Source organism: Physella acuta, unplaced genomic scaffold (genome assembly GCF_028476545.2).
Source record: "Physella acuta isolate Inbredline_101_S28 unplaced genomic scaffold, ASM2847654v3 ptg000429l, whole genome shotgun sequence".
NCBI classification, from domain to species: Eukaryota; Metazoa; Mollusca; class Gastropoda; family Physidae; genus Physella; species Physella acuta.
Genome location: NW_026731948.1, coordinates 311,640 through 338,708, shown reverse-complemented (window position 1 = coordinate 338,708; position 27,069 = coordinate 311,640). Strand labels below are relative to the sequence as shown.

Below are 27,069 nucleotides of genomic sequence, written 5' to 3'. Positions count from 1 at the left end.
AAAAAAAATTATTTATAAAGACGCTTTATATTTACACATTCTGTTAGATTTTTTAAAATACTTATTTTGAACAGTACAACACAAATCAAGTAAAATGTTCACATGCTTTGTGCACTATCACTTGTGACATCCATAGTTTCCAAACATCCCTGACTCTAACAACAAATCTTATCTAAACTTTAGGTTTCCTGTCCCCAACAGAACAAGACATATCTAAACTTTGGGTTTCCTGGCTCCAACAAAACATCTCAACTTTGGGTTTCCTGGCTCCAACAGAACAAGACATCTAAACTTTGGGTTTCCTGGCTCCAACAAAACATCTAAACTTTGGGTTTCCTGGCTCCAACAGAACAAAACATCTAAACTTAGGGTTTCCTGGCTCCAACAAAACATCTAAACTTTGGGTTTCCTGGCTCCAACAAAACATCTAAACTTTGGGTTTCCTGGCTCCAACAGAACAAAACATCTAAACTTAGGGTTTCCTGGCTCCAACAAAACATCTAAACTTTGGGTTTCCTGTCTCCAAAAGCACATGACAAATCTAAACTTTGATGGTGTTTCCCTCATCTAGAAACTCCTCTGCCAAAACATTAAATTGTTTGGGGTGTTGTAAGTGCAAGTTGTGTTTCCCATCAGGCCATTCTATCAACCTGGAAATACAAAAAAGGGAAATATTAATTAGTACTTGTAGCTAAATGTTACATTGGATTGATAAGATGTAGAATACAAATAATATTTTTAGAAAATCTTATATAAATGAAAACTTGGAAATAATTAAAGTTACATAAATGTATCCTATAAAAAAATGTTTGTAAAATTCCTCATCAAACAGTAATTAAGACTACATTTAACAAATAAATTGATAAATATAAGACTCTTAAAATATCATTACTTCTGTCAAAGAAGTGCATTTTGCTATTTCTGAGACATCAATTATACTATGCTAGAGGCTGGCTGATTATTTCTACACTTAGAACATCTTTTGTCAAAATGTTAATTGTATAGAAAGTGTCTTACTTGCAATTAGGAATGTGTTTCACCAGAAATGCAGCATGTTCCTGTGATATTATGGAATCTTTTTGCCCATTCACAATCAGGGTTGGGCATTTAATGTTGGGTAAGCTGCCAATACAAATGTCACCTAGAGGATATGGTTTTTAATATTTATAGCTTTTTGTCTACATTACATTTTATTAATGACTTATTTAAAATTGCATATAGATAAAAAAAAAAATGGGAATACTGTTAAAAAATATTTTAACTTAATTTGCTTAATTTTTAAGTAAGAACTAACCATTTCTTTGTGTGAAGTAATTGTGAGTTGCATGAACCCAGGCTTTAGATTGTTTTGTTAAGTATTCTTCTCCATACACCTCCGTGTAGGCATCTCTCATTTTAGGACTCCAGTCTTTTACTTCTTTGACAGCTGAAAAAAAAGATAAGTTTTTTTTTCTAGAGTGTGCAGATTTAAAGGATTAATACAATCTAGGGTTATTGTAGGAGATAAAGTGATGAGACAGTTATAGTCATCAATGAGAGAGCCGTTTTACACAATGAAAAGAATTGAATGAGAAGTATGTGACGTGGATTGTCTATAACAAAAATGTGTAGGCACGGAATGTGTGTGAGAGTAGCCTAAGCCTTGAAAGTGGTGTGCTAGCAAGACAAAGTGTGTGAACAAAGTGATGTGTGAAGCAATGTGGTGTGGCGTCAACATCGTGTACCTACTCGTCAGTTTTTCTTCCTGTCATGTGTTCTTGTGATTGATGATAATTATACACCCATGATACTGATTCTCGTTGTGGATTGTATTTATGTATAATTGCTACACCTGGCCCAAACGAGCCAAAAATACATAAGAAGCCAAGTGTAACAAATATCTAATAAGGAGTTACATGTGATGCCATCAATAGATGTTTGAATGATTTTGTTTAGAGCCTCTGAATTAACTTACATAAAATATGGTTCAAAATGTTTTAATTTACCACTTAACTTTCTATACAGTGGATACTTACAGTTACAAAACTCCAGATCTTGTTCATTGACGTAAGCGTTGGCACCCCATACGAGCAGTTTCTGAACGCTTCCAGTGTAGTTGGCTGCGAGTATTAAACCCACAGTGCCACCATCACTCCAGCCGAGCACGGAGTAGCGGGGAATCCCAAGACTCTAAAAATATTTTAGTGACAATACATAACAGGTGCAGTAGAGATGAGATGGAAAGAGAAAAAAGACTAGAGTAAATAGAGTTAAACATTTTCATACCTGATGGAATGTTAAATTGGTTAAAGTTTTAAATCCCTAAGAAAAAAAATAATGTCAATATGTAAGTGACCTACTTTCATAAACTGGGCTGCGTCCTCAGCATCTCGCTGCATGTACATTAAAGGCCAGTCACGGTCTGGTGGCCGACTCTTACCAAATCCTCTGGGGTCAAAGGCTATCAAAGTATATTTCTCACTGCTAAGCCCAGTCAGTTGCGGAAGAAAAATTCGCGAAAAACCTATACAAAATTAAGTTTTCATGTAAAGGATAAAACTATACCAATGAAAAAATGTGATGAGAGGAACAGGTTAACTATCATGACGGTATATCGTGTACACTGTAACAAAGTTCATTGTTGATATGGTTGTAATCTTGAACTTGGGACAGGGGACTAAAACTGCAACTATCACAGCTACAATCCACTAAACAATCTACAACACAATAAGAAGAGACAAGACACAAGAAGAGACAAGACACAAAAAGAGGGCAAGTCTTTCTAATGAATGTGCGAGGCACAAAATTCAATTCACAATGGCATATCATTGTAAAGAGGTAAGCCATCAAGGGACCGCCAAAACAAGAAAAACCAAACACAAATGTAGGAAAGAGATCACAAATATTTTCAAAAACCTGCAATCAGTCATGGGGTTTAAGAATTTTAAGTGGCAAATTTAATCCTCTCTGGTGCTCAAACTATTAGGGATTAGCAACATAAAAGACTGTACATAACCAGAGAGAAAATGCGAAAACAAAGAGAGAATTAGGTAGTTAAGCATAAAAAAATTTGACATAAAAAGGTTGGAGAGATGACCAAGGTTAAGATAAGTGGGTTTGACTATATTATTATCTAAGTGAAAAGTTCTAAAAAGCTAATTTAAAACTTAAGTTAAAACTTAAAGAGATCTCAAAAAGGATGTTAATGAAATATGTGGTATAAAAAATGTTCACTATGTCAAACAACTTACCTAGAGCCCCAGGAATCAATAGAACATGATGTTCTCCTTTGCCTATCACTTCATAGTGGAAGTCTATACCATCAACATTTTTCTTGTGGGAAGTTAATACACTATTAAAATTAAAATACTTATTTATAAATTTTAAAATAGCCACGTGAGTTATAACAATAAAAAATATATCAATTAGTACCTAGATCTAAGCATTACATACAATTTATAGGATAACTTTTAATAAGTTAAAGATCAAATAACATTTGTCTAATTGTAAGTATTTCTTGTAATGCTAGATAGTATTTATAATAATATTAATTTTAATTTATTAACAAGTGTAAAGCAAATTAAGCTAGGTTTAACACGTCTAATCTCTTCTGAAGGAATTACGGCCTGTCCAATCAACATGGGGGATAACCCTCTTACTGCTAAAATGCCCTCAGCTGTTTAGCAGAGTACTGGGTGCTACCAGTGTCTGGCTAAAATAAAAGACTAATAAAAATAACTAAATAAGTAATAGGTTGTTAGTAGTATTGTGATATGTTAAGTGCTGTGATCAGAAATTAGAACTAGGGTAAGACTTGGGTTATGGTTCACAATGACATTGGTCTTTAGTTTGAGCCCAGGGGCAGATGTGGCTCGATAGCAACCAATCTTTTGGCATCTAGAATCTACTATCTAGTTAAGTAGTGTCTGTCTAGTATTTAGGAGAGAAAACTCCAAAATCCAACAACTGTGACTTGTAGTAGCAAATCCCCAAAGAAAAGCAGGCTGAAATTTGAGTAAATGGCATATCCAGTTGACACTTTAATAAATTAATATTAACGAGTCGACCCGCTGCGTATCATATGCCGCTATTTAGTTGTTTTTTTTTTCTACTTTTCAGTAATGTATAATTTGTGAATTCGACAGTACCAATGCTGCCACTGAAAATATTTCCTTAAAAACACTAAACCCCCCCCCCTCCCCCACGTGAAAGCAGCCTCCTCTTAGTTACCTCCTCTAAGTTTAAAATCGTTTCAAACTAAATTATCTGCCCCTAATAGCCGTCACTAAACCCGTCTCTATGATTGTAAAATGTAAATAGCGTGACCACAGCTCACCAGAGAATGTGGGGGTGGGGTGGGGTGGTAGTGATAGTGATAGAGAGAAAGAGAGGGGACTGCAAGGAGGCGCTTGCAGCTTGTTTTCTAACAGCTCCCAGAAGAGAATTATATATATAGATTGTGTTGGAAGAAATCCCAGGGGAATTTTATACATGACTAGCTAATGTCATTGTCAATGCAAACCCTGTCCTTAAGGCTTAACCCCAACCCTAGTCCTACCATACTGTCCATACGCCTAACCCTAAAATTAGTCGAGATTACATTACTACTAACAACCCAACATCGGGGCAACATCGGTACCTAAAATCATCCGAAATCCCTTCCCTAATGTCACGTAATGTGAGTAACCAACCAATTGTTTTGTTGTTAATAATCAATGTTTACAAAAAAAAATTACAAACCTTACGTCTCTCTGAGGTAATGATGTCGATGAAATCTGACATGACTGAAATAAGATTAGATTTTCGTGAAAAGGACGCTTAAATAATGACCAGGAATCAACGTTTAACCTCTTAACAGAAGGTTTATTCCCAAGACGTTTAATTATACAAAACAATCTTTTGGCCATTTCTCATTTTTCGATTACAAAGCTTGTAAAAGTAAAGTTGTTATTCTTCTCAACGGTGTAGTAAACATAACTGTTCAATTAATTTTTTCCAAATAGTCTAAGTAATTAGTTTAAAATTAATCGCTTTAGAAAGGATGCATTTAGAATATAATCTGTACTCTGCTTGTAAAGTTAATTTATACTAAGTTTTTGTTATTTTAATAATAATCAATAATCAGCAGTGGGCCAATTTTATATGGGTAGTATTTTAGAAACAACCGTTACTACTTTTAATAAAATTGGAAATTTCCAATCAAAGGGAAATCATTCTTATTTTAAAAATTAAGAAAACCAGTGATTTTTTCTTAGCCTAGAAGAACAAACTGAAAACAATTAGGATTCGGCTTACACAAAAATTATATTTATAATTAGCTAAAACTAGATTTAGATCTAGATCTATGTGAGAATCCATCTTTCTACTTGATCTAGTCTAGTCTAGATCTATCTATCCAAATCCTGTGACCAGGTTTTTAAAAACCTTTTATTTCAGACCATTTCAGTAAAATGTTCGTTTAAAATTCATTAAGTCAACTTCTCCCAGAACTTAAGAACTTGGTCCAAGTTCTTTAGTTCTTGGTTCTCAAACAGCTGAGTAGGGCTTACAGTTACTTAATTTACTTAAGAACTGATTTATACTATATGTTTTAAAAAAGAATTTCATTATTAATTTTATAGATCTTATGCCCGTATGGTGTACTTATTACTTATTGTTTAATTAATTTACATGACAGATGATCTAGATTCTAGTTCTAGATCTAGTAATACTAGTATATTACTATTATATTTAATTATATTAGTTTAGTTACATATATACTATATACATAAGTTAATACTTAGACATACTTAATTTTATGATATAGACGACTATTATTAGAATTATAGACTATAAACTATAGACCTATGTCTATGAATTTAGAGTAATAGTGAATGGCTCATTTGAAAACATTTGTATGCATGTATGAAATATATGTATGTCTATAGACTATAGGCCTATATATATTAATTTTATTATAATACATTACTGACTACCATTAATTCAATGGATAGGCCTACCTATAATAAAAAAAGTCGTCATTGTCTATTGTATATAGGCCTATTATTTGCTAATTTAGTAAAGCATTATCATTTATAATGATTATCCATTTTTAAATGAATCTCCCAGTTTTACCATTATACTTCATATGTATTAATAAAGATTAATTGCTATAGCAATAAATTAATTAGAAAAAAAGTCAAAAGTTTACACTAAATAATGATAAAGTTGATTACAAAAAAGTTTATTTTTCTGAAACAATATACTTGTAGCGAAAATCTCAGTGCAAAAGCCCGGTGAAACACATTTAGTGGTTCCTAATTTAAAAAGAATTTCAGCTGATGCCTATGTGAAAATGCATCAGTATTTATAACAAACTAACCATTCCATGCTCGCCCTAACCAGCTTGGTAACTGAAAATGAAATCCATGTTTTTGATCACCTAATCTAAGGGATAGTCCTAACCTTATTCATTATCCAGCCTAAACTTAACTTCAATGTAACTCTTTCTACTGCTTATCAGGATTCCTGAGATATAATCAGAATAAGCTGTATTGGAGTGAATGTTGCTAAGATTAAAAAAAAGTTTGAAGAAAAATCATCAGCTGTAAAAAGTTACAGTATCATTTGTACTTGCTAGCTGTATTCATTATATTTTATTTCACATACCCTTAATACACTAAGTAACCTGACTTTTTGTATCCATAATTACATCCAATAGACCTATATTGATAATTTAGCAAATGTACTTTTTGCATTTCAGGTCAGCATGGAAATAAATCTGCAACACTTAAAAAACATTTCAAAATATGTTGCCAGTCTCTGCTTTAGCTACAGAATTCCTTTAAGGAAAGCACATTTTTTAATTAAAAAGGATGAAATTAATCAAATGTGTGCTGCAAACACCTTCCCTTCAGACCTCAAGTCTTAGAAAATAATAAACATTATTCATCAAAAGACAAAGTATATACAGAAAGTGTTGTGAATTCAATCAAACAAACAGACTTTACCAACAAAGTGCCTACAATTAGTGAGCCACATAGTGATTCACTTTCCCAGCAAAGTGTATCTTTGAAGGATTCACCTTTTCTTTTGAATGATGACCCAGAAATATTGTGCACACAAAGTATTGAGAAACAAATAAGAGATTTAATGGTAATGTGGCAAGTAAGAACTGCAGTTGATTTGTTAAAAGCTGCATTGAAGGATGGAGAAAAACCTGACAGACAGATTATTGCAGGCATGCTACAGCAAATAGCTGTTCTAGGTGAGGTTAGTATAGTATTACATTGAATTTATTTATGTGTAGCCACATTCAAAAATCTTATATAGCCATAAGCCTCTCTCATTTTATTTAGTTGCAACGTCTGTTTGTTTGTTTGTTTGTGGGTTTCTAGCAAAATTTGTAACTCAATATTGACCCACTACTAATGCAGTGATTTCCTTCAAACTTTCCAAATACTTTTTTCTTTGTTGATAATACAAGAATATCTACTTTTCAAATTGATTAGATGTGTAATTAGTCATTAAAAATGGTGAGATAACTAGCTAGATGCTATCACCTGATCAGCTTGCTGAGCTGTGGTTCACACGAAATGTTTACAATTCTATAGACTAGTCAAGGTTGTAAATGCTATTAGGGGCAGATAATAGTCACTTTTTCCAAGCTTTTACATAGTTCACAACATCCATATATTGGTTTGTGGCAATTGTTGTAACTCAATTTTGATCAATATCTAATGCAGCGACTTCATTCAAACTTTACAGATACATTCACTTTCAAGGGCTATTCATGAATATCTATTTTTTATTTAATTAGATGATTAATTAATCATTACAAAATTAATAAAATGATTCAGGAAACTAAGGATAATAGAGAACAAATTTAAGAACTAGTGATCATCTATGAACAATCATGAACTGTTGCTTTCACGCCTGAAAGTACCCCAGGCTTTGAGGCACAAGAGATCACAAGCCACTGAACGTGTTTTAAAGCAAATATTTTTAGTTTTAGCCTATGTAATGTTGATTTCATAAATTATGAATCTCTTTAAAAGTAGAAAATAAAACAAATATAAAAAACCCTTATAACAAAATGCTATTAAATACACTGAAAATAAAAAGATATGACCAATTTGCTTTCTTTAATAAATACTAAGTTGCAAAAATATGTAAAAAATCTCACAAGCCAGGAAAGCTTTTTTTAAAGAAAACAAAGTATTTTCGTTTATTATTTTCAGTGCATTTAAAAGTTAGTTGCTAAAAGGTTTTTATATTTGCTTTATTTATAACATCAGCATTATAAAATTATACTTTGTTTTAAGTTTTCATCAAATTATAATTTTTAAAAGTTTTTTTTTATTAAAATTACATACTTTTTGTAATGTATAATTTTCTATTCTGTGTCAGGTTGATACTTTAAAGGAGCTTCATGAAGTGCTGAAAGTGGAAGAATTAGTTACTCAAGTTTGGTTCTACAAGTGTTTAAGTGATGCATACTGCAATAGTGGTAGGTTGGAAGAGGGCATCACCATGCTGAGACAAGAGTATGCATCTAACTACAACCTTGAGGACGTTGACATGTTTTTCATTATGCTCACTGTAAAGGTTGGTCATAAGTTCAGGAAGGAAATCAGTATCTGCTTATCTAATATGTTTGCAGATTTTTACATTTTAATTTCTATTTTAATAGAAATAAAACTTACCCAAAAATTTTATTTTCTGGCTGTTTTCATGTAGTATTTAAATATATTTTAAAGCTGGAAATAAATCAAGTGTGTGCATATTTTTGTATTGGTGATTTTTAATTCATCAATGCTCCCATTCCACAGGCCATCACTCACTTTCCTCATAGACTGGCACTGATAGAAGACATCATTAATACTCAAGAGACAGAAAGAAAATTAGAATTATGCGCTACCTACTGGCTGTCTTTTGTTTTAGCTGAAAAGTTCGATACAGCAGATACAATGTTAAAAGATTATTTGTTTCTGAAAAAAATGATTTCACTGCAGGTAGGTCCAATAAAAAATCGATTAATGTTTTAGTTGAAGTCTTAAACCACTGAGTTATTCTGAAATGTTTTAATCTTCAGCTTTCCAAGCTCAAAAGATCATCATTTGAAGTGGATTACAACAAAGACAGAGTCTTGGTCTGGCTGTTCCAACAACCCTACATTACTAAGGGTCTAAGAGCCAGCTTATTTGATTTTTTTATTGTTCATAAATGTAAGTAAAGTAAAAATTAAAATCAGGCTAGTTGTCTCTGACTAAAGAATACTTTACTATAAAATATTTTTTTTTAAAAGTAACTTGGAAAAATTTCAACTTTGCTAGTTTATAGAGACCAAATATTTCAGATAGCTATTATTTATGTCAATAATTTATTTAAAATTCCACTACAAATGTGTTCACTTGTTATTTAATAATTAGAAATAATTACAATTCCCAAATTGATAACCTAGTTGTTTTCCCCATCCCAATTCCTATTATTTTAAAAAATCTTTAAGTGCTGAGCAACATACCATATTGTACTGATAAATTCAGTATTAATTTAGCATTGACAAATCTTTACCTTGATTACTGTATTTCCACTAACTTTAAAGAATTTAGAGTTAATTAAAGTAGTTTGTTTTTGTTTCAAACTTAAATATATGTGCACATTAAAGTAGCTTGATAGTCATTATTGATATTTTTTTTAAAGTCTCTTTTAGATCTTTCTTTTAAATTTAAATAGTATATTTCAATGTTTTTATTTCCATTAACAACAAATTGCCCAACCTCATTTAAGGACAGTTTAAACCCCCTAATTGAATTTTAGTAATTAGACTTACTTTACCAAGTTTAAATAATGTAAGGTGATGATGAAATCATAAGAAAAGCTAATTTTTGCTCTCAAGTATTGTATATATTCATTTAAAATAAATTAAGTCTTAAAATTTGATGAAAAACAGACTTCATCTTGTACAGAGTATAACAAAAACTAACGAAGATATTCAAATAAAACTTAGCACCATTTATTCCCTTAAAAATATAATGAACTAAAAAAATTAAGTTGGCATATCAAATTTTGTTTTTTTTTTACATTTTTAGTCATCGGGCTGAAAAATAACAAGTGTGAGGTCCAGGAAAAAAATTGTTTTAAAAAAATCTATAAAATATACAGCTATTGTTTTAGTTCAATTTGTTCTTCTAGCATTCAGTTAAGTGTGCGCAGAATTTAGTACAAGTATATTGAAAATTGTCGGAGATATGATGTACACAAAAATTATTTTTCAAAATTAATGAAAATTTTTTTTTATGGAATTTACAATATTTATAAGCAAAAGGTGTGTTTTCTTGTGAGATTTACAACACCCTACTTGATTTAAAATAAGTAAAGTAAGGCTAATTTCAAAAAGTCAAATTAAAGGGTTTAAGCTGTTGTGTAATGTTGTTGAATTGGTTGTTTTTGGATGACAATGATACAGTACACTAGCACACAGCAAGAAATATGAACATTTTGTTTGACCTGCTGTTACTCGGATGATATAGCCTGTCCATTATCAGTGTGTATGATCACAAATACAAATGGTAGCTGCAGTGAAAATCAGTAATAGGTCAAGGGACATTACTCAAGCAATACTTAATAAACAGTTACCTCCCTTGTAAAAAAAATTCAATGAGAATTTCTTTTGTGAATGAATTGTGTACAGACTTGGATTTTGTTTCATATTTCCCGACTAGCTAACTAACATGCAATAACAATGTTTTATTTAAAACCATTTACTTGAATTATTTTTTTATTTGATAGGTAGAGAAAATGAGTGGGATGAAGCTTTAGAGCACATCTTAAGTGCCATGGAGCAGGGAAAGAAAGTTCACAAACAGACATTACAGATGTTTCTCTCTAAATTTCTCAGTCACATGTCTAAGCTGAAAATAGAACAGCTAACAGACTGGGTAGATAACCAAAAGAAAATGTGTTAAATATTTATAAATATTTCTGCTGCACTGACTACCATTGTTTTTAAATCCATTTACAACTATATTAGTTGTATTTTGTAATGTGATATATATCTATATATATATATATGACAAAGACATGAATTTTACTGTGTTAACCATTAGCAAATAAAAGATTTTAGACACCAGCTTTTAAGCTTTATTTATCCCTGACCCATATTCACTTGATGTAAAAATGTGTGAAGTAGTTGTTTTGAGTGAAGTCAATACCACTCATCTTTGAGAGTCTCTCCCTGAAATATGTTTGTGGTCACAGTGAAAATGACTCTGAGAACTGTAGATATTTAAGAAATTAAAACAAGGAAGAAAAGTGATTGTAAGTAACAATGGTGCAACAGAGGTGGAAGCAGGTTTCAAAGATAGTGTCTTCTTTTTATGAAACCTCTGCACAAAAGGAGTGAGAGATCCACAACAGCCCATTGTAGGTTGTGGTTGTCGTTTCAATGGGAAGCAGCTTTAGAGTCATAAAAGCGTATGCACTGGAGACAATGGGAGGGAGTTCTGTTCAATGACGCTTTTTGATGAACTTTTGAATGTAATAACTATAACCCATCATATTTTTTTTAGACACCCACAAAAACTTGAACCTGACAATCCACAAAATTTGTATCAATGTAGATGTCATAAAATTTTATCTGAAGAAGGTTCCTAAAGGAAAATTGCAACTTACATTGATAACACTTTATAAAAATGTCTATTTATTTCTTATACTGTTTTTTTCCAATTGTAAAATTCTTTATTCACAAACCTTATCTATAGATAACAAGGTTTAAAAGTTGTGGATATTGTTTCGTTTATGTTCTCTAATTAAAAGAATGACAATTGAATTCGCATAATCTATGGCAAAAATGTACAGTACCATGAACATTCTCAAATGGCAATCGAGCAAAAAATTATCAATATAATTATTATTCTTACATTGTTTACCATTCCAGTCATTAACTGTTAATTAACTCCCCATTGGAAGGCCTTCCAGCCAATGATGTGTCTCACATCGGGGGGGAAGGGGAGGGGGCATGAGGACAAGGAATCCCACCCAGTAGAAATTAGAAATTTAAAAAACCTACAGAAATGCTAGATACATAAATAACAAAATTTTGGCCTGAAAGGACACCATAATTTTTAAAAGATAATGTCAAAATGTTCTTCTGTTAGGATGTGAATGCTGGGAAGCAATCGCCACTACCATCTGATCACTGGATTCTTTCCAAAGTGCCTGCAAAGGATAAAAAACATCCACTGGCCTACCATCTCCAATGACAGATTAATAAAGAAATGGAAATGGAAGCTGTTTCAGAAGTAATTGAAAAAAGATGGGAAGGATGGGCCATGTTTTAAGGATGATTTTACGGGATACTTCCAAGAAAAAGAAAACAGTGAAGGCCTGAGAAACAACTGACAAATGCATGACCACCTTAGGGAGCTGCTGACAAAGTTTTTACTAGAGAGGTGGAGAGAGATTTCTGTGGTGACCCCATGTGTCCTGGGTCCAGAAGGGAAAAGATAAGAAGATGAAGGCAGTACAGAAAGCTTCAGAGATTGAAAGAAAGAAATTAGCATTACTGGGAGGCAGTTAAAAAAAAAAAGAGTTGGACAAACAAGTTATTTTAAAAAACCTGTTTACCTGGGGGAAGGGGGGGGGCTTTTTAAGGGTGGCAATAGGGTGTGGGTAAAACAAAACCTAAACTAGCTCTATTAGTAGTAGTAACTATTACTTTATTGTCAGAGAATTTTAAATTAGTTACAATAATCATAATGCCCTATAAAGTCCAAAAGTGGGACGTTGGTGTCACCCTACCCCTACACAGTGTAAGTCGTAGGGTGACAGTTACACATTGTCAAAAATGTCTGTTTGATCACTCACTGAGTATTCAGTCACTATATTTAACTATATTAGTATATTATTATACTATATACAATTTTTAGAACAAAGTTGATGCTGAATTTCAGAATTTAGCTTGCGTATAGAATAGTATTTTTTTTATTAGTATAGATTATAGATAGTAGATCTAGATAGATTTCTAGATTTTGTGATTTAGCGATCTAGTAAAATTTAGTTAGATCATCTACTACTAGATTTAGTCTAGATTCTAGATCTAGATAGTAAAAAAAAATATTTGTTATACATAAATAAATTTATAAAATATAAAGTTTTGCTTTTAAATTAAAAATAAAGCTCACTTGACTTCCTCCTGGGTATGTTGACATTGTAATTTGTTCGAGCATTTAATCAACTTTTTAAAATAAATACAGCGCTAAAACTATTTTATTTTTAAGGCAAATTTCGCGCACGAAACAAATTAATCTAAAATCTAGATATAATCTAGAATGTACCAAAATTACAATTTTCATTTCTCAAACGAAATTTTAAAATATCTTATTATCTGTATAGACTTTAGGCTTAATATCTAACACTAGTTATTCTAATATTAATAAATTATAATTTTCCTAACAAATAAAAAGCGTTCCGTGCCGTAATTTTATTATTTTATGATTTAGACCGAAATGGGTTAAAATTAGGCCTAATATTAATAAAATGCATTAAATTAACCTAAAGCTAGAATTTAGAACCTAGATTTCCGAATTTATTTATTATTTTTAGAGTTAAGTCTAGTTTTCTATTTTTTTGTCTGCTATGAACTATGAATCTTGATAGCAGTGTAATGAGTGTTACTTTTAACAATCTTAATCATGATTTCAATGTCAAATGTTAGTCTTTTTTTTTTAATTTCTTAAATTGCATAGATTTTTAGTCTAGATCTAGAACTCTAGATTAGATCCACTTACTGAAAATAATATTGATCTATTTTCTAGACGATTTTAACTCTCCGTTATTTTTTTTTTATCAAAATGTATAGGCCCGATTTTAGCTGTTTGTTTATATTTTGACAACACAATCTACATTTAATCTGGCCACATTTGCGTTTCAAAACAAACATTTTTACCTAAAAAATAACATTATTTCGCTATCCCAAACTTAACTTTAGCTACCTAGTCTAGATCTAAATCTAGATTTAGGTTAAGAATCTATTGTTTTTTCTTCTTCCTTTTTTAGAACTTACTCTAGATCTATATTCGAAGGCAGATCTAGATTAAGGATGAATAATGGTTTCTGAAGTTGACGTTTACACATGGATTGCAGAATATGCATGCAGACACAGAGTTGCTGATCTCTTATCTTGTAAATCAGAAATCTGTTTTTTTGTATTTAGTATTACTGTATTTTACATTAGTCATTAGGCCAATGTTCGGCATCAGTTCGTTAGCCTGGGCTGAGAAAAGAAGATGGATTTAAACCCCAAAGTGGCTTAGCTCCCCCTTCATCTATTTCTTACTAAGTCTTACTTATAATATTTCAGATTTCTAGATCTAGAGATCTAGTAGATCTAGATCAATAATTTTTGGCTTTTTCCTCTCAAATTTTGTTTGAGTTAAATTTTTCAAGATGTCATATAGATTCTAGATTAATAATAAGTAATAAGTAGGCCTAATAATAAATAATACAAAAATTACCAGATAAAGTTTTTATAGTCTTATGTTTATCTAACACTGCAAAAGTTCTAATAAATAATATTAAATATTTATTTCCCCTTTTAAAATATTTACACATCAGTAACAGTGATTTAAATTTTCTCAGTCGTATTACTTTACTGAAGTTCCAGTAAGATGGCTTTGACTTCTAACAGCAGTACTGACAAAAGATTTTAGTATTAATCTTTAGTAGTTAAATTAGTAGTGTATATGCCTGCTAGTGGTCATCTTATTATGACAACTTCACTAAGAATGGGAAGGGGAAGTTAAGCAAATATGAATTGGGTGAGGTTTGTGGCTACAAGTTAACCAAGTGTTTTATTAATGATGGTTCTGCTCTGCTGAAACAGGTTCCACTTTTGAATTATGACATGGGGTACTCAAAGAATAGCCATACCATCATACAATTGATTTTGATTTATCAGGGTACCAGTATCAGATTATTGGGTCAAACTGTAAAGAACATATTTGGGACTGTATTTTAACTTAACATATGTTACAGCTTTTTTTATTGGATAAAACTCCTCAACCTAAATGGGTATCACTTAAGCAGAAACAACCAAAGCCTTACAGAAGTTGCATTTGATTTTTTTGTCATTAATTTATGTTAACAGTTATATACATCATAATTAATTACAGCTGTTTACCAATACATCAAAAATAAATAATTTTTTTATCCTTAGGGGTGTTTGATGAGAGTAATAGAGATGCTGTGTCACTGAAAGAGATATCTGATATATGCCTCATACAAGCTTTGATTTGGCTAGCGGTTGTGAAAGATAAGAAAGATAACTATAAAGCAGCAGTTACTGCCCTTGACACACTAGTAGACAAAGCAGCTGATGCTCATTGCTTAGAGTATTTTATCAGACTCTCTCTGGGACTCCGCTTTAAAGTAAGTCTTATTTAATTAGAAATCAGTCTTTGACTTGTTATATTTAATTAGAAATCAGACTTTTACTTTCTCACCGACTAATGTTCATGGTGTTTTTAAATCACAAATTGTCAAAGTACAGATTGAACAGGAGATGTAATTTAACAAAAATAATCCTTTACTAATAGGTAGTCCAAACTGGCGAAAAAGTGCGTTTTAGGGTCAGTTTTTGCGGTTTTCAAAAATAAAATTTCACTACTTCTAGTTGTCCTATAAGAATAAAAATTATATGTCAATAAAGTTTAAGCCTTTATCTGTCGTAATCTGGTATTTTTATATCTGTAACACATGTTTGAATGTGTTTTATATTTGTTTGAAAAGTATCAGTTACGTCAACAAATTTCACCGTTTTGCGTGTACCGATCGACCCCACACTGTTTCATTTGGTTGCGGCTTCGCGACGAAGCATCGTAGAAGCATAATCTTAATGTCATTTTAAAGAGCGAATTCTAGTCTATCGGTTGATGTATAAATTGAAAAAATAACTTGCTTATTTCATTTTAAAAAATCAGTTTTTAAACTTTAAATGACGATATATACACGAAAACAAACTAATTCTGTTTCAATCTTTACACCGATGTAAAGTTCACTTTTATAACTACTTTGTGTTGTAAATTCAAGTCTTTCTGATTTACGGTCGCGAAGCCGTACCCTCAATAAGCATATAACCCTCGAGTCAACTTTCAGCCCCGAGTCAGTTGCTCGCCGAACGGTTTTAAAGGTTGACGACCGATGATGCTAAACGGATTTTACCCTTGCTAGAGCCTTCAAACAAGTTGTAAGTATCATTTTTAAAGTTTCATTTCCATTTTAATAAATGAATTTTAAATTTGAATGTCAGTTTGGTTTAATTAGCACACGTTATTAATGTAAATTTGAACCCTACTAGTCCACGGTTTTAGCGCGTGAACTACGCTTGTACACATGGTGTGTTTAAACGTGAAGCTATTTAATTCAGGACATTCTAGGGACTTAAAATATGGATGCACTTAACTATTAGATGCTAGTGTTTACTAATTCTTTAAAATCTATCGAATGGGATTAATGATAGGGTCGTATTACTACAGTTTATCTGGACTATCGCGTCAAAATTATGAATCGACAAATTCAAAATGGCCACCAGACATTTTTGGTTACTATGTGGACGAACTCAATTATTTACAGGGAACGAAGGTTAAATACTTATAAAATATTATTGAAACACAAAAGAAACTTATAATTGTAATAACTATAAATTTTTATCAATTTATTTAAAACAAAAGACACTAAATTTTAAGGACTAATGTGATTAATTTTTAATTTTCTGTTGTGCACTTTGATTCTGATTCCCCTGCTGAATAATGTGAAATGGTCTGCGCCAGTCTCCTTGATAAAATGTACCAGATCAATTTTTAGATGGTGGTGCAATTTAACAAGATTGTACATGTTGTGACTTAGTTTTAAATGTTATATTAGTTGTAAGTGTAAGTAGTACTAGTAGTATTTCTCATTATTTATTTATTTTATATGTATATAGTAACACTGAAGGACAGTTAAGTTGTCCTATATGATGTTGAGAACCACAGTATGGCATCTTCATCATTGGATATCTCAACCATTGTGGCACAAACAACGAATATTTCATTCAATAGAATTAATGTTCAAAATATACTATCAAGTATAAATTTCTTTAAACAAAAAGGTGTTTTCAGGCTTTTTCATGTTTCCAGCTACAGTCACAGGATAAATAGTAGGCCTACACAATAGGCTAGTAGTAAATCTAATTATATTTTATTTAATCACTAAATCAATTATTTATTCCATAGCTGGAGACATTTATGGTGGCCTATCCAGAACTTTCCTTACAAGGGAAGGGAAGAAGGCCACCCCCCCCCCCCCCCCCCCCAACTACAGTTCCCAAAACATATCACTTACTCTTTATGCTCCACAAGATCAAGGTTGAGGGAAACAAGACATACAAAGATGTGGAGTTGTCGTTTTAAAAACTGTTCCCCCAAAGCAGTTATCAACCCGATAGGTTTGAATGTAGCAGCAACTGCTGCATTACTTGTAGGCATCACGTCTTTATTAGATTACATTACATTACTCCACTAAATTTTGATTCTGTTTCTCCTGCTATAGATAACTGTGGCATTTTTTTTAAATAATATTTTAACTCATGTGATTTTTGAAAATAATGAACACATTATTCCTGTTAATGTTACCAACAAAATAGTTTTAGAGTTATTCTATGTCCAAAGCAAAAAAAAAAAAAAAAAAAAAAAATTATAAAAATAAAAGTGACCAAAACGCATTTTTGTCATTTTCAATTATTTTTTTACCTTAGAAAGACTCATTTTAGATAACTGAAAAAAATTGGGCATATATATTACAAACTTTGCAGTAACTTTACCAATTTCTACACTTCTATGTTATTTAGTTTAGAAAATATGGGTTCTCAAAAATGGCACTTTTTAAAAATCAGTTTTTTACCAAATTTTGCTTTTTTAAAAATCGCATAACTTTTTTATTTATTAAGATATTTTTATAAAATTTGTGGCATAGAGCTTACAATTAAAAGTTCTTTCATGACATACTCACTCCAGAAGTCTGCAATCAATAGTTAATTTCAGTTTGGACCACCTATTACTAATGAGTAAACTTGTTTTTCCTGCCTGGATCATTCAACATGAAGAAAAGGCCAAATGTTATGGCTGGGATACTAGTAAAATATTGGCCTGCCAGCATTCTAATTAAGCACCCTTGCTTATTTAAAATATTTTCAAATAATTTTTTTTTAAATATAATTAAAATATTTAATAAAATAATTAATATAATAATTGATATTTAAAATCATGTTAATTATAATTTTTCCTAAAGTAGTAAGTGCTTGCTGTAGATTCAAATTTTTATTTGTATTTAATTTCCAAATGACATTTTGTGCTCTTGTGATCAACAGTTTTATCATGACCCGCAATGTTTATTTTAAAACCTTCCATTCACAGGATGTTGTTCACAGTTTAACAGAGGATGTTCAGCTTAAACTGAGAGAACACTTTCCAGGGGGAACCTTTCAAATAAAATCACAGTATCTCAAAAATGTTTTTGTAAGAAAAAAAAATGTCTTGAAACTTCTCTTATTAATTTTAAGTGGCTATTATTTTGCATAATATCAGAATAAGATATCTTAATTAGATTTGTTATTATTGACTACTGTTTCATTTCTTCAAATATTATTAATACATGTTTCTGAAGTGTTGTTGTATATTTTTATTTTATTGATCAGACTGAAAATGAGAGCTTTGATGACTTCAGTAAGACTGTCCTTGTTTTTGTGGACTATTTTACACACATCACCCCATCTGCAATCAAAGAACTGTTAGAAAATTATCATGCACCACAGTCGATGTTTGGCACCCAACTCACAGAAAGCTTAAAGCAATTAACTAAATACTTATTTGACTGTTTGTTGAGTAGGCATCCATTAACTAAACTGGAAAATGTAATTAATATATTTCATATATTCTTTCTTTTTTCAATGAAAAATATACTTAATTGTAAAAACTTCTAACTGAAAAAAAAAGACTATTTAAACTAAAGAGGATCAATTTGTCTGAATTTTATAAGGTAGCATCTAATTTTTCCACTTTTTGTATAGTTTAGATTCATTTGGTTAATAAAAACCTTTGATTAATTAAAAATAGGGTTTACCCTTTACAAAATTATTTAAGGTTAAACTTTTTGTTTTACCACATTTTGATTCACCATTGAGTAAATTTTTTTATTTTACAGCTGGTCAAACAAGGTGTCAGGAAACAGCTGAGAGGTAGACCAAACACTTGGAGCAAACTGTTGGTGGAGAAACTTTCAGGTGTTAGCGAGCTGAGTGACGAACATGTCAGGAGCTTGTTCCTGGGCATGCAGTTGAAGAAACACATAGCTAGCTGTAAGGACTCGGGTGGGCCCAGTAAAGAGTTGCAGTTATATGAGGCTATAGTGCCTTCTTCAGTAGAACATGAGAATGATACACAGGTAAATGAAATAAAAAAATTAATTTAAAAATATTTTTTTTGTGGTATATGTGCTAGTTATTTTGTACAATGAGACATGTTCACAAGTCATGTTGTTCTGTGTTAGTCCTTCAATCAACATATCTTGGCTAAAGCTCTAATTTAGACTGGGAGGGATATGAGGCTCGTTAGCTGGGGACAGCCACTCTTCTAGGAGAGACGACTCCAAAATCAAACAACTGCTGCCTTGTAGTTTGTTCTTGGTTGGACAAAGACTATGGAAGCAAATCCAAAAAGAAAAGCAGGCTGAAATCGGAGTCAATGGCCTCAATGGCGCATAACCAGTTGACACGTAATCTTTAATTGTGATGGAAGCATGGTCGAGTCGGCAAAGCTCATGGTTGATAAATTCGAAAAAAAAAGTCTCAAGTTCATACCCTCTGGCAGATAAGGCTCGATCCCTACCAACACTAAAAATTAAGAACGAAGAAGAAGAAGATTATGAAAACCCCCCAGAAATAATTGTTTACTGAAGTAAGCCACAAGTGAATACTTTACCAACATATACAGAACAATCAAAAGAATTTTTCATCAGCCTTACCATGACTGTATAACACATGTTGAACAGAGCAATACAAATTGTATTTTAGAGACAAGAGAAAAGATGGTGAAAACATCAGTTCAAATACAGACTAAAGATATAGTACAATTGTATTTTAGAGACAGAAAAGATGAGTTTGTTAAAATACAGACTAAAGATATAGTACAATTGTATTTTAGAGACAGAAAAGATGAGTTTGTTAAAATACAGACTAAAGATATAGTACAATTGTATTTTAGAGACACAGAAGAGATGAGAATGTTTGTTTAAATACAGACTAAAGATATAGTACAATTGTATTTTAGAGAGACAGAAGAGATGAGAATATTTGTTCAAATACAGACTATAGATATAGTACAAATTGTATTTTAGAGACACAGAAAAGATGAGAATGTTTGTTCAAATACAGACTAAAGATATAGTACAATTGTATTTTAGAGACACAGAAAAGATGAGAATGTTTGTTCAAATACAGACTAAAGATATAGTACAATTGTATTTTAGAGACACAGAAAAGATGAGAATGTTTGTTCAAATACAGACTAAAGATATAGTACAATTGTATTTTAGAGACACAGAAGAGATGAGAATGTTTGTTCAAATACAGACTAAAGATATAGTACAATTGTATTTTAGAGACACAGAAGAGATGAGAATGTCTGTCCTGAAGTGCTAGATGTTCCAGACCTGCGGAAACATGTGAAGGCCAGCGGTTTGCCCGGATGTGTTGTTAAGTTAAATAGGGTGCAAGTACCTAGTCAAAATCAGCAACTTGCAAGACAGGTAAATTGTAATGCCGTAGTTTGTTTTCTTCAATTCGGTTCGTAATGTCATGTTACTTTAATATAATAAAAATGTTTTGAAAATAAACGTTAAGTCACCCGAGGGACTGGAAAATGGTGAACTAAAGAAAACGCTTAACAAATATACATCTGATGTTGTCAGTCTTAAACCTAGGTGTCATTAAAGTTGTGACCTATTAGCTTAAGTTTTTTAAACTCAACTACTTTACCTTTATTTTTTTCTTAGACCCATCAAAAGAGTAAGAAGAGAAGTAAACTGGTTGATTTTAAAACCGATGATTACAAGAAATATTCAAAGAAATTTTGTTTGAGAAACTGTCAAGTGTTTTTAAAAAAACTTCCAAAGATCTGCAACCAGAAATAAAACGGAATGGTTTTAGAACGGAAGTGTGCAATAGCCTCATGTGCCTTTTAAATGTGCTTTAACATCTTATGATATTAACATACGGGTAATTTGTGATAAGTGCAACATGTTGCTTGGTTTGTGTTGAAAATGTTTTAAAATTCTTAAAAATGTTTGTTTTAAAATGATTAATTGAAAATGTTTGTTTTAAAATGTTTTTTTAATTTGTTACATTGTATTATAGATATTAAAAATAGTTATAACAAAACTGTTTCCAGAACATTCTTTACCTTCAAAAATCCAACTATGAAGACAAATATTGCTACATTACTTTAAATACTGAGCAGATTGAAACAATATTCAGGTGCATTAACAGACAATTTTATTTAGTATATTAAAAATAAAAAATTACAAAAAGTAAATTTCATCTAATACTTAGCAGATTTTGTGCAGACATTTTAGTTTAAAAAATGTATGCACAATCAACCATTTCTGATCATCACACAATTATGTTCTTGAAGCTTAATGTAAAATGCTACCAAGGAAAACTAAAAATATTTTTTAGGAATAATATTAGCTCAGTTCAGTTGTTTCCTAAGTAATGTATACATATATATATTGGTATATATAGTTGGTTTACAAAACATTTTTAAACATGAAATTTGTAATAATATGCATATTTCAAGTACACTTGCAGCTGAAAGTTTATATTAAACAAAATGGGTGTCTAGATTATAATTATTTAATTTGTACACCATTTTATTTTCTTGTGCTTTTATGGCAAAAAAAAAATTATTCTCCAAAGCAACTTAATAGATGCCTCCTTTTCACAAGCATTCATATCCTTAATCTAACAGCAATCAATCAAATTAAAAACCATAATCATAAGAAGAAGACTGTTCTATCAAGTATTGCACTTCTTGGAAACAATTCTAAGCAAGCTTTTCAACTCATTACTTAGCAGAGTATTCAAAATGTATTTACAAGACTAATAATGGCAGCAAAGTAAAGTGTAAAAATAATTTACATGAATTCAAACTTTCACAGAATCTTCAAAGAACAGATCTAATTGACTACAAAAAGGCTTAAACATTATTTGTTACCACATATGCCAAGCTAACATATAAGCAATCAGTATACATGAAATTCAATGAACGAAGTCTTGGAATGTTGCACTGATAGACTGAGTAAATGTAAAATATACCGATTTGTTGACTAGTCTTACAGTAGTTAAGAAATTCAGAATCTTTAAGTATCGACATTTTCTATAATTTATTTTTTTGTTTCAATGTTATATGATAATTAATAAATTAATCTCATAATATGGTGAGATTTTTACATTCAACATGTAATTATTATAATAGAGTATGTAAGTTATAATGTTCATCTTTTCTATAATTAAGCTATACAGTATACTTGTAATATCTCAGTGTGTTAATTATTAGTTATAAAACTAGAAACAAAAATATGACAATATTTGAGTACAAAGCTTTTGATTATCAAATTAATATAAAACACAAAAAATGGAAGTGGAATTAAAACTATTTGTGTGATAATACAAAAAGATTAACAAAAGAATGGCAAACTTTCAAATTTCAAAAGCATACTAACAGTAATAAGCAAAGGAAAAAAATGTAAAGTATTTTTTTTAAATATCTATTAAATATAAAAAAAAATAATCCTTAAGATTATTCAAAAAATTATTGTTAAAACAGATTGTTAATTACTTTTCTCACTTTTAAGCTGAAATATTGGACTTTTGATTCAAAAAAATTGTTAGCCTTTAGTTCAATTATTTTCTAAAATACTAGATCTATATAACCGTTCAATTATATAGTTAAATCAATTAATATAAAAAAAATGTTAGTAAATTTTAAACTCAAAAAAATTATTTCTTTGAAATAATGAAATTACATAAATTTAATGTATTTCAATATACATTTGTAGTTTTATCACAGTATGTTAAATGTATTTTTTTAAAGAATGAACAAATGACTTATGAAATCACAAAAAATGTGTAACAACTACAATAAATAGAAATATCAAAGTATATAAAGACATGTCAACAACTTCACAGCAGTAAAAAATATTTGAGTTTGAACTACAATACTACACTAATATTTTAGTTTTACTTAAAAGGAGCAGCCTTTAAACAAAATTCTCCAATAAAAAGAAATACATTTTTTATTTTTACAGTTATTGTTATTCTCAATGTGCTTTTAATTTAATTCTAATCTTTTGTCTTGACGTTAGATAATTTTATTGGTGCTAATATAATTCAAAAATAAAAGCACACCACTTGCACATCTTTCAACTTGCTTTCTGCAAATCTAAATATTCTACTTCATTTTGGACATAAGTTTTTACATGTTTAGCCATAGTTCTGCCATTTTCTATGACTCAATACACCACAGCCGATGTTTGTAGTGAGTAAGAAGGGAGACTACTGAAGAAGTGGGCTGGTCCTCAATAAGAAGTAGTAGACAGATCGTAAAATGCACAGCAAACCAAGCAGAAAACCACCTAAAAGTAGAACCACAATGCATAAGAATTAAAAGTTTTAATGTGGCTGATCTGCAAGGATGTAAATTGTGTGGTATGCATAAATTTGGTCAACATTAGTTTTAAATTGTGTGCCACAAGTGCTGCAGATAACACTACTTTGTTAAATTAAGAACTTAATAAACTTCGATTAAACTTAGAGTAAATATATATGGATTTTACCTATCCAAGAAACGTATATTCCTCCATGTAAGTGAGCATATTCATACGTTCCAATCTAAAGAAAAAAATATTCAGTTAATCATTTAAAAATTAAAAGGATACATTTCTACTTGAACAAATCACCACCAAAAAAAGTTCACTAAAGTGTTAAGCAGATACACAATTCTACTTTCACTTTTAAGCAGTCAAATTATAGTATTCATAGCAAGATGGTTTTACTCACTGTGATACCAACTGCTACCCCAATAAAGAGCAGACCAAGGCATAAGAAAAAGATGGCTCTGCTTTTAGCATAGTTATAACCAGCTGCTGATCTGGAGAAGCAAATGTCAACAAGCCGTTACAAAAACAGGAATTTTTTCTTTCAAATAAGGAACTTAAGTCTACAAGGAAAAATAAAGAAAAATCAACTGGTTTGACTAAATATTTGCTTTTTAAATTTACATTTATGTTCTACTAAACTTACAGACGACGGCAATGAGGGCATCTAGCAAATTTTCGTATAATGCGAAGCTGAAAAAATGAGAGTTATGGTTTTAATAAAAAAGAAAAATCAAACAATATTGTGCATAAAATATTCACAAAGCTGTTTAAACTTTCTCCAACTTTGTTAAAATGATGCCTACATTAACAAAAAATAATAGCGTAAAAATTAATGAACGTACCACAAAAACCTGGCTACAATAAGCACATGTGTATCTGGTTGTTACTACTTGATGGATAGGATCAGATGGTGATGGCAGAGTTATCACCCTTTTGCTAATAAATAATGAATGTGTAATTAGAGTACAGCCAGATTTTCTTAAATATCTAAACCTAAATGCATGTATCAATTCATCATCATTTCTTCCTGTTTGTGCCCAAGACAGAAGAAGTAGAGTTCATCTGTTTCAAAAACCTTTACAGACAGGGGGGATAGTGTGGTCAGCACTATGCCTAGCTGCTTAAGTTTCCCTAATGTGAGTCTGGTACCCATAAGAGCTGAGTGGACTCAGGGACCTCCTAAAGACTCAAGCTAGGAATCCGAACTAGAGCTTTTGGGCTAGCAGTTCTGAGCTCTACCATCCAACCATACTGTCTCTGTGTATCAATTATATTTATTAAAACTATGTAGGACTTATCTAACAACTTATCTAACAGTTACCATGTTTCCCTTGGACAAAGAATTTTACTGGCACCAGACCGGCATACCAGGAGCAGATTACAAGGACATCGGATGTACTTTTTGCCTGGTGGTGGAGCTCTGATAGGCTAGAGCAAAAAAAATATTCATATAATATTTTTTAAAATAAAGTATGCAGATTGCTAGGTAAAAGTTGGGTAGCATTTTTTTTTAAATGAATGGGGAAAAAATAAGCTACTAACACAATCACAATTATAAATCAGTAGGCTACTGTTCATAACTGTTTGAAAATGCAGGGAAAAATAGATTTTCAGTGTTATTTTCACACTGGTATGAAAACAGTTAAGTCTTTCATACAGAAAATAAGATGCAAAATTACATGAACAAAGACAATGGTGTTCTTACTGTAGCTTCATTACAAACAGAACATTTGACAACAAACTGATGTTGCTTCCCTTCTAGGCTGATGATGGCTTGACAAACTTTACAGTTTATCATAGGAATCCCTCCCTGTGCAGTGGGGGTGTATGGTGGAGGAAGTTCATCTGTGCCCACTGGAAGTGTTGCTGCTTCATTGCTTTGACCTGCGAAAATTAGATATTTGAAAGAGCTTAAACATGGGATTGAGGACAAATATTTTAAAACTTGTGATGTCAACTGTTACTTTATATCATTAATTATACTTTATACTTTTAGTGTAGCACTCAAAGATCATGCATATATTAAATATACATAATACACGCAGCTTATCTTACTAAAGTGAAAATTCTGGTTAAAATTTCAGCACTAGTAGATGACTATTGCTTTTGTTAAAATGTTGTCCGCTTTCATTAGTTACAGTTACTCATTAACTTAAGTTACTAGTCCGGCAGTCAGGCCTGAAACTTTGCTTTAGATTTAATTTTTTTTTTTTTTACTTTTGAGTCACTTTTGACTTTTATATTTTATAGCCTATACTATAATATATATTATATAAATATAAATAATAATTAAAAATATATTTAGCCTATATTATTTATTATTTATAATATATTGTTATATAATTCCAAATTTCAATTTTGTAGGCCTATTATTTTAATTTAATTTATAGGCCTAATAATAATATTTTTCTAGTCAACCTACTCTTACTAACACTACCCACTACCTACACTGTAGGCTACAGTGTTTGTTAATTCAGTGTCTCCCTCAATCAATTCATTGAACTGAGTGAACTCAGTGTTGAAGGCTGAGTGTTGGTTGAGTGTCGGAATGTGCTAACTTACACTCAATTACACTGTCAACAGATTAACTTAAAACTTAAGATCTCTCTAGATTCTAGAAGTAGCACCTGAGAAAATTAATATTTACTTTTGTTTTTTACTTAATGTTCTTACCCTGCTGAAGATACGGAGGTGGTTCTGGTATATTACTTTCATTCTGAAGCAGGGGAGTCCTCTCACTATCAGCCATCTTTAAAATAAAGTAATAATAGTTATCACGTGATGAAATTCCGATTCTATTTTAAGGATAAATTCCAAGGCCGTTTTGCTTAGCTTAGGGCAGGCTAAGTAAAGTACATTGCAAAATTGCAACAATAAAAGAACTAGCCTAATAAATAAAGAAAAGCAAATGCCTTATGGTATTTCGTTTTATATATTGTTAATATCATCTAAAACGTTTAAATAAACTAAAATTTGGTTAATTACTAGCTGCCAGTTAAACCCTATACTTTTTTTTAAATTAAAAAAAATTGCCACGATAACTCAAGTTCACAACACACATCACACGGTGGTCATTTTTTTTCGCGAACACTTTTCAGAGCTTCAGTTGTGAATCGTTCACGCATGTGACATAGGGCCTAATGGATAGTTCATAACAGATGTTATGAGTCGACTTTTATATGACTTTTATCCAACCTCCAACTCGCCCTACCTTCTACCGTCACAATTAAATTAGTCACAAAAACCCACATCCCCTAAAACTAAAATGATCAACAAATTCCATCCCAACCCCTCAAACAACCCGATTTCTAACCAGTGGTTCTTCCAGACTTTTTTCTCCGGGGGGCACTTGAAATTTTC

General features: G+C 31.1%; 4 protein-coding genes across 12 annotated transcripts; 2 read left to right on the top strand and 2 right to left on the bottom strand.

Annotated features, from left to right (window-relative positions):
• Nucleotides 1-250: 250 nt before the first annotated feature.
• LOC131942850 (valacyclovir hydrolase) lies at nt 251-13,178 on the bottom strand. Of its 6 annotated transcripts, none has more exons than XM_059302802.1 (9): nt 5,275-5,362; nt 4,720-4,763; nt 3,231-3,331; nt 2,340-2,503; nt 2,016-2,169; nt 1,295-1,426; nt 1,018-1,141; nt 319-650; nt 251-286 (listed from the first exon to the last, which is right to left on the bottom strand). In XM_059302802.1, the coding sequence occupies exons 1-8, from the start codon at nt 5,335-5,337 to the stop codon at nt 542-544; spliced, it is 891 nt and encodes a 296-aa protein (XP_059158785.1). In that variant the 5' UTR covers nt 5,338-5,362; the 3' UTR covers nt 251-286; nt 319-541. The 6 variants fall into 6 exon arrangements, with proteins under 6 accessions (XP_059158785.1, XP_059158784.1, XP_059158786.1 ...); XM_059302803.1 differs by lacking the exon at nt 5,275-5,362 and adding an exon at nt 13,143-13,178 and having other exon boundaries at nt 252-286; XM_059302801.1 differs by having other exon boundaries at nt 499-650; nt 4,720-5,281.
• Nucleotides 5,223-10,925, top strand: LOC131942851 (uncharacterized). 2 transcript variants are annotated; one of them, XM_059302806.1, is made up of 6 exons: nt 5,223-5,325; nt 6,722-7,230; nt 8,368-8,565; nt 8,790-8,972; nt 9,053-9,185; nt 10,750-10,925. In XM_059302806.1, the coding sequence occupies exons 2-6, from the start codon at nt 7,111-7,113 to the stop codon at nt 10,923-10,925; spliced, it is 810 nt and encodes a 269-aa protein (XP_059158789.1). In that variant the 5' UTR covers nt 5,223-5,325; nt 6,722-7,110. The 2 variants fall into 2 exon arrangements, with proteins under 2 accessions (XP_059158789.1, XP_059158788.1); XM_059302805.1 differs by having other exon boundaries at nt 5,253-5,391.
• A 709-nt stretch (nt 13,179-13,887) lies between the features above and the next one.
• Nucleotides 13,888-21,516, top strand: LOC131942842 (uncharacterized). Of its 2 annotated transcripts, XM_059302786.1 has the most exons (7): nt 13,888-14,142; nt 15,176-15,387; nt 18,411-18,512; nt 18,692-18,907; nt 19,198-19,437; nt 20,653-20,799; nt 21,046-21,516. In XM_059302786.1, exons 1-7 carry the CDS (start codon nt 14,067-14,069, stop codon nt 21,181-21,183), a joined length of 1,131 nt encoding a protein of 376 aa, XP_059158769.1. In that variant the 5' UTR covers nt 13,888-14,066; the 3' UTR covers nt 21,184-21,516. The 2 variants fall into 2 exon arrangements, with proteins under 2 accessions (XP_059158769.1, XP_059158770.1); XM_059302787.1 differs by lacking the exons at nt 20,653-20,799; nt 21,046-21,516 and adding an exon at nt 20,389-20,596.
• An 11-nt stretch (nt 21,517-21,527) lies between these two features.
• LOC131942843 (type 2 phosphatidylinositol 4,5-bisphosphate 4-phosphatase) lies at nt 21,528-26,736 on the bottom strand. 2 transcript variants are annotated; one of them, XM_059302788.1, is made up of 9 exons: nt 26,622-26,736; nt 26,383-26,458; nt 25,415-25,593; nt 25,031-25,137; nt 24,552-24,645; nt 24,353-24,399; nt 24,110-24,200; nt 23,887-23,941; nt 21,528-23,685 (listed from the first exon to the last, which is right to left on the bottom strand). In XM_059302788.1, the coding sequence occupies exons 1-9, from the start codon at nt 26,655-26,657 to the stop codon at nt 23,606-23,608; spliced, it is 765 nt and encodes a 254-aa protein (XP_059158771.1). In that variant the 5' UTR covers nt 26,658-26,736; the 3' UTR covers nt 21,528-23,605. The 2 variants fall into 2 exon arrangements, with proteins under 2 accessions (XP_059158771.1, XP_059158772.1); XM_059302789.1 differs by having other exon boundaries at nt 26,695-26,716.
• Between the last annotated feature and the right edge of the window lie 333 nt (nt 26,737-27,069).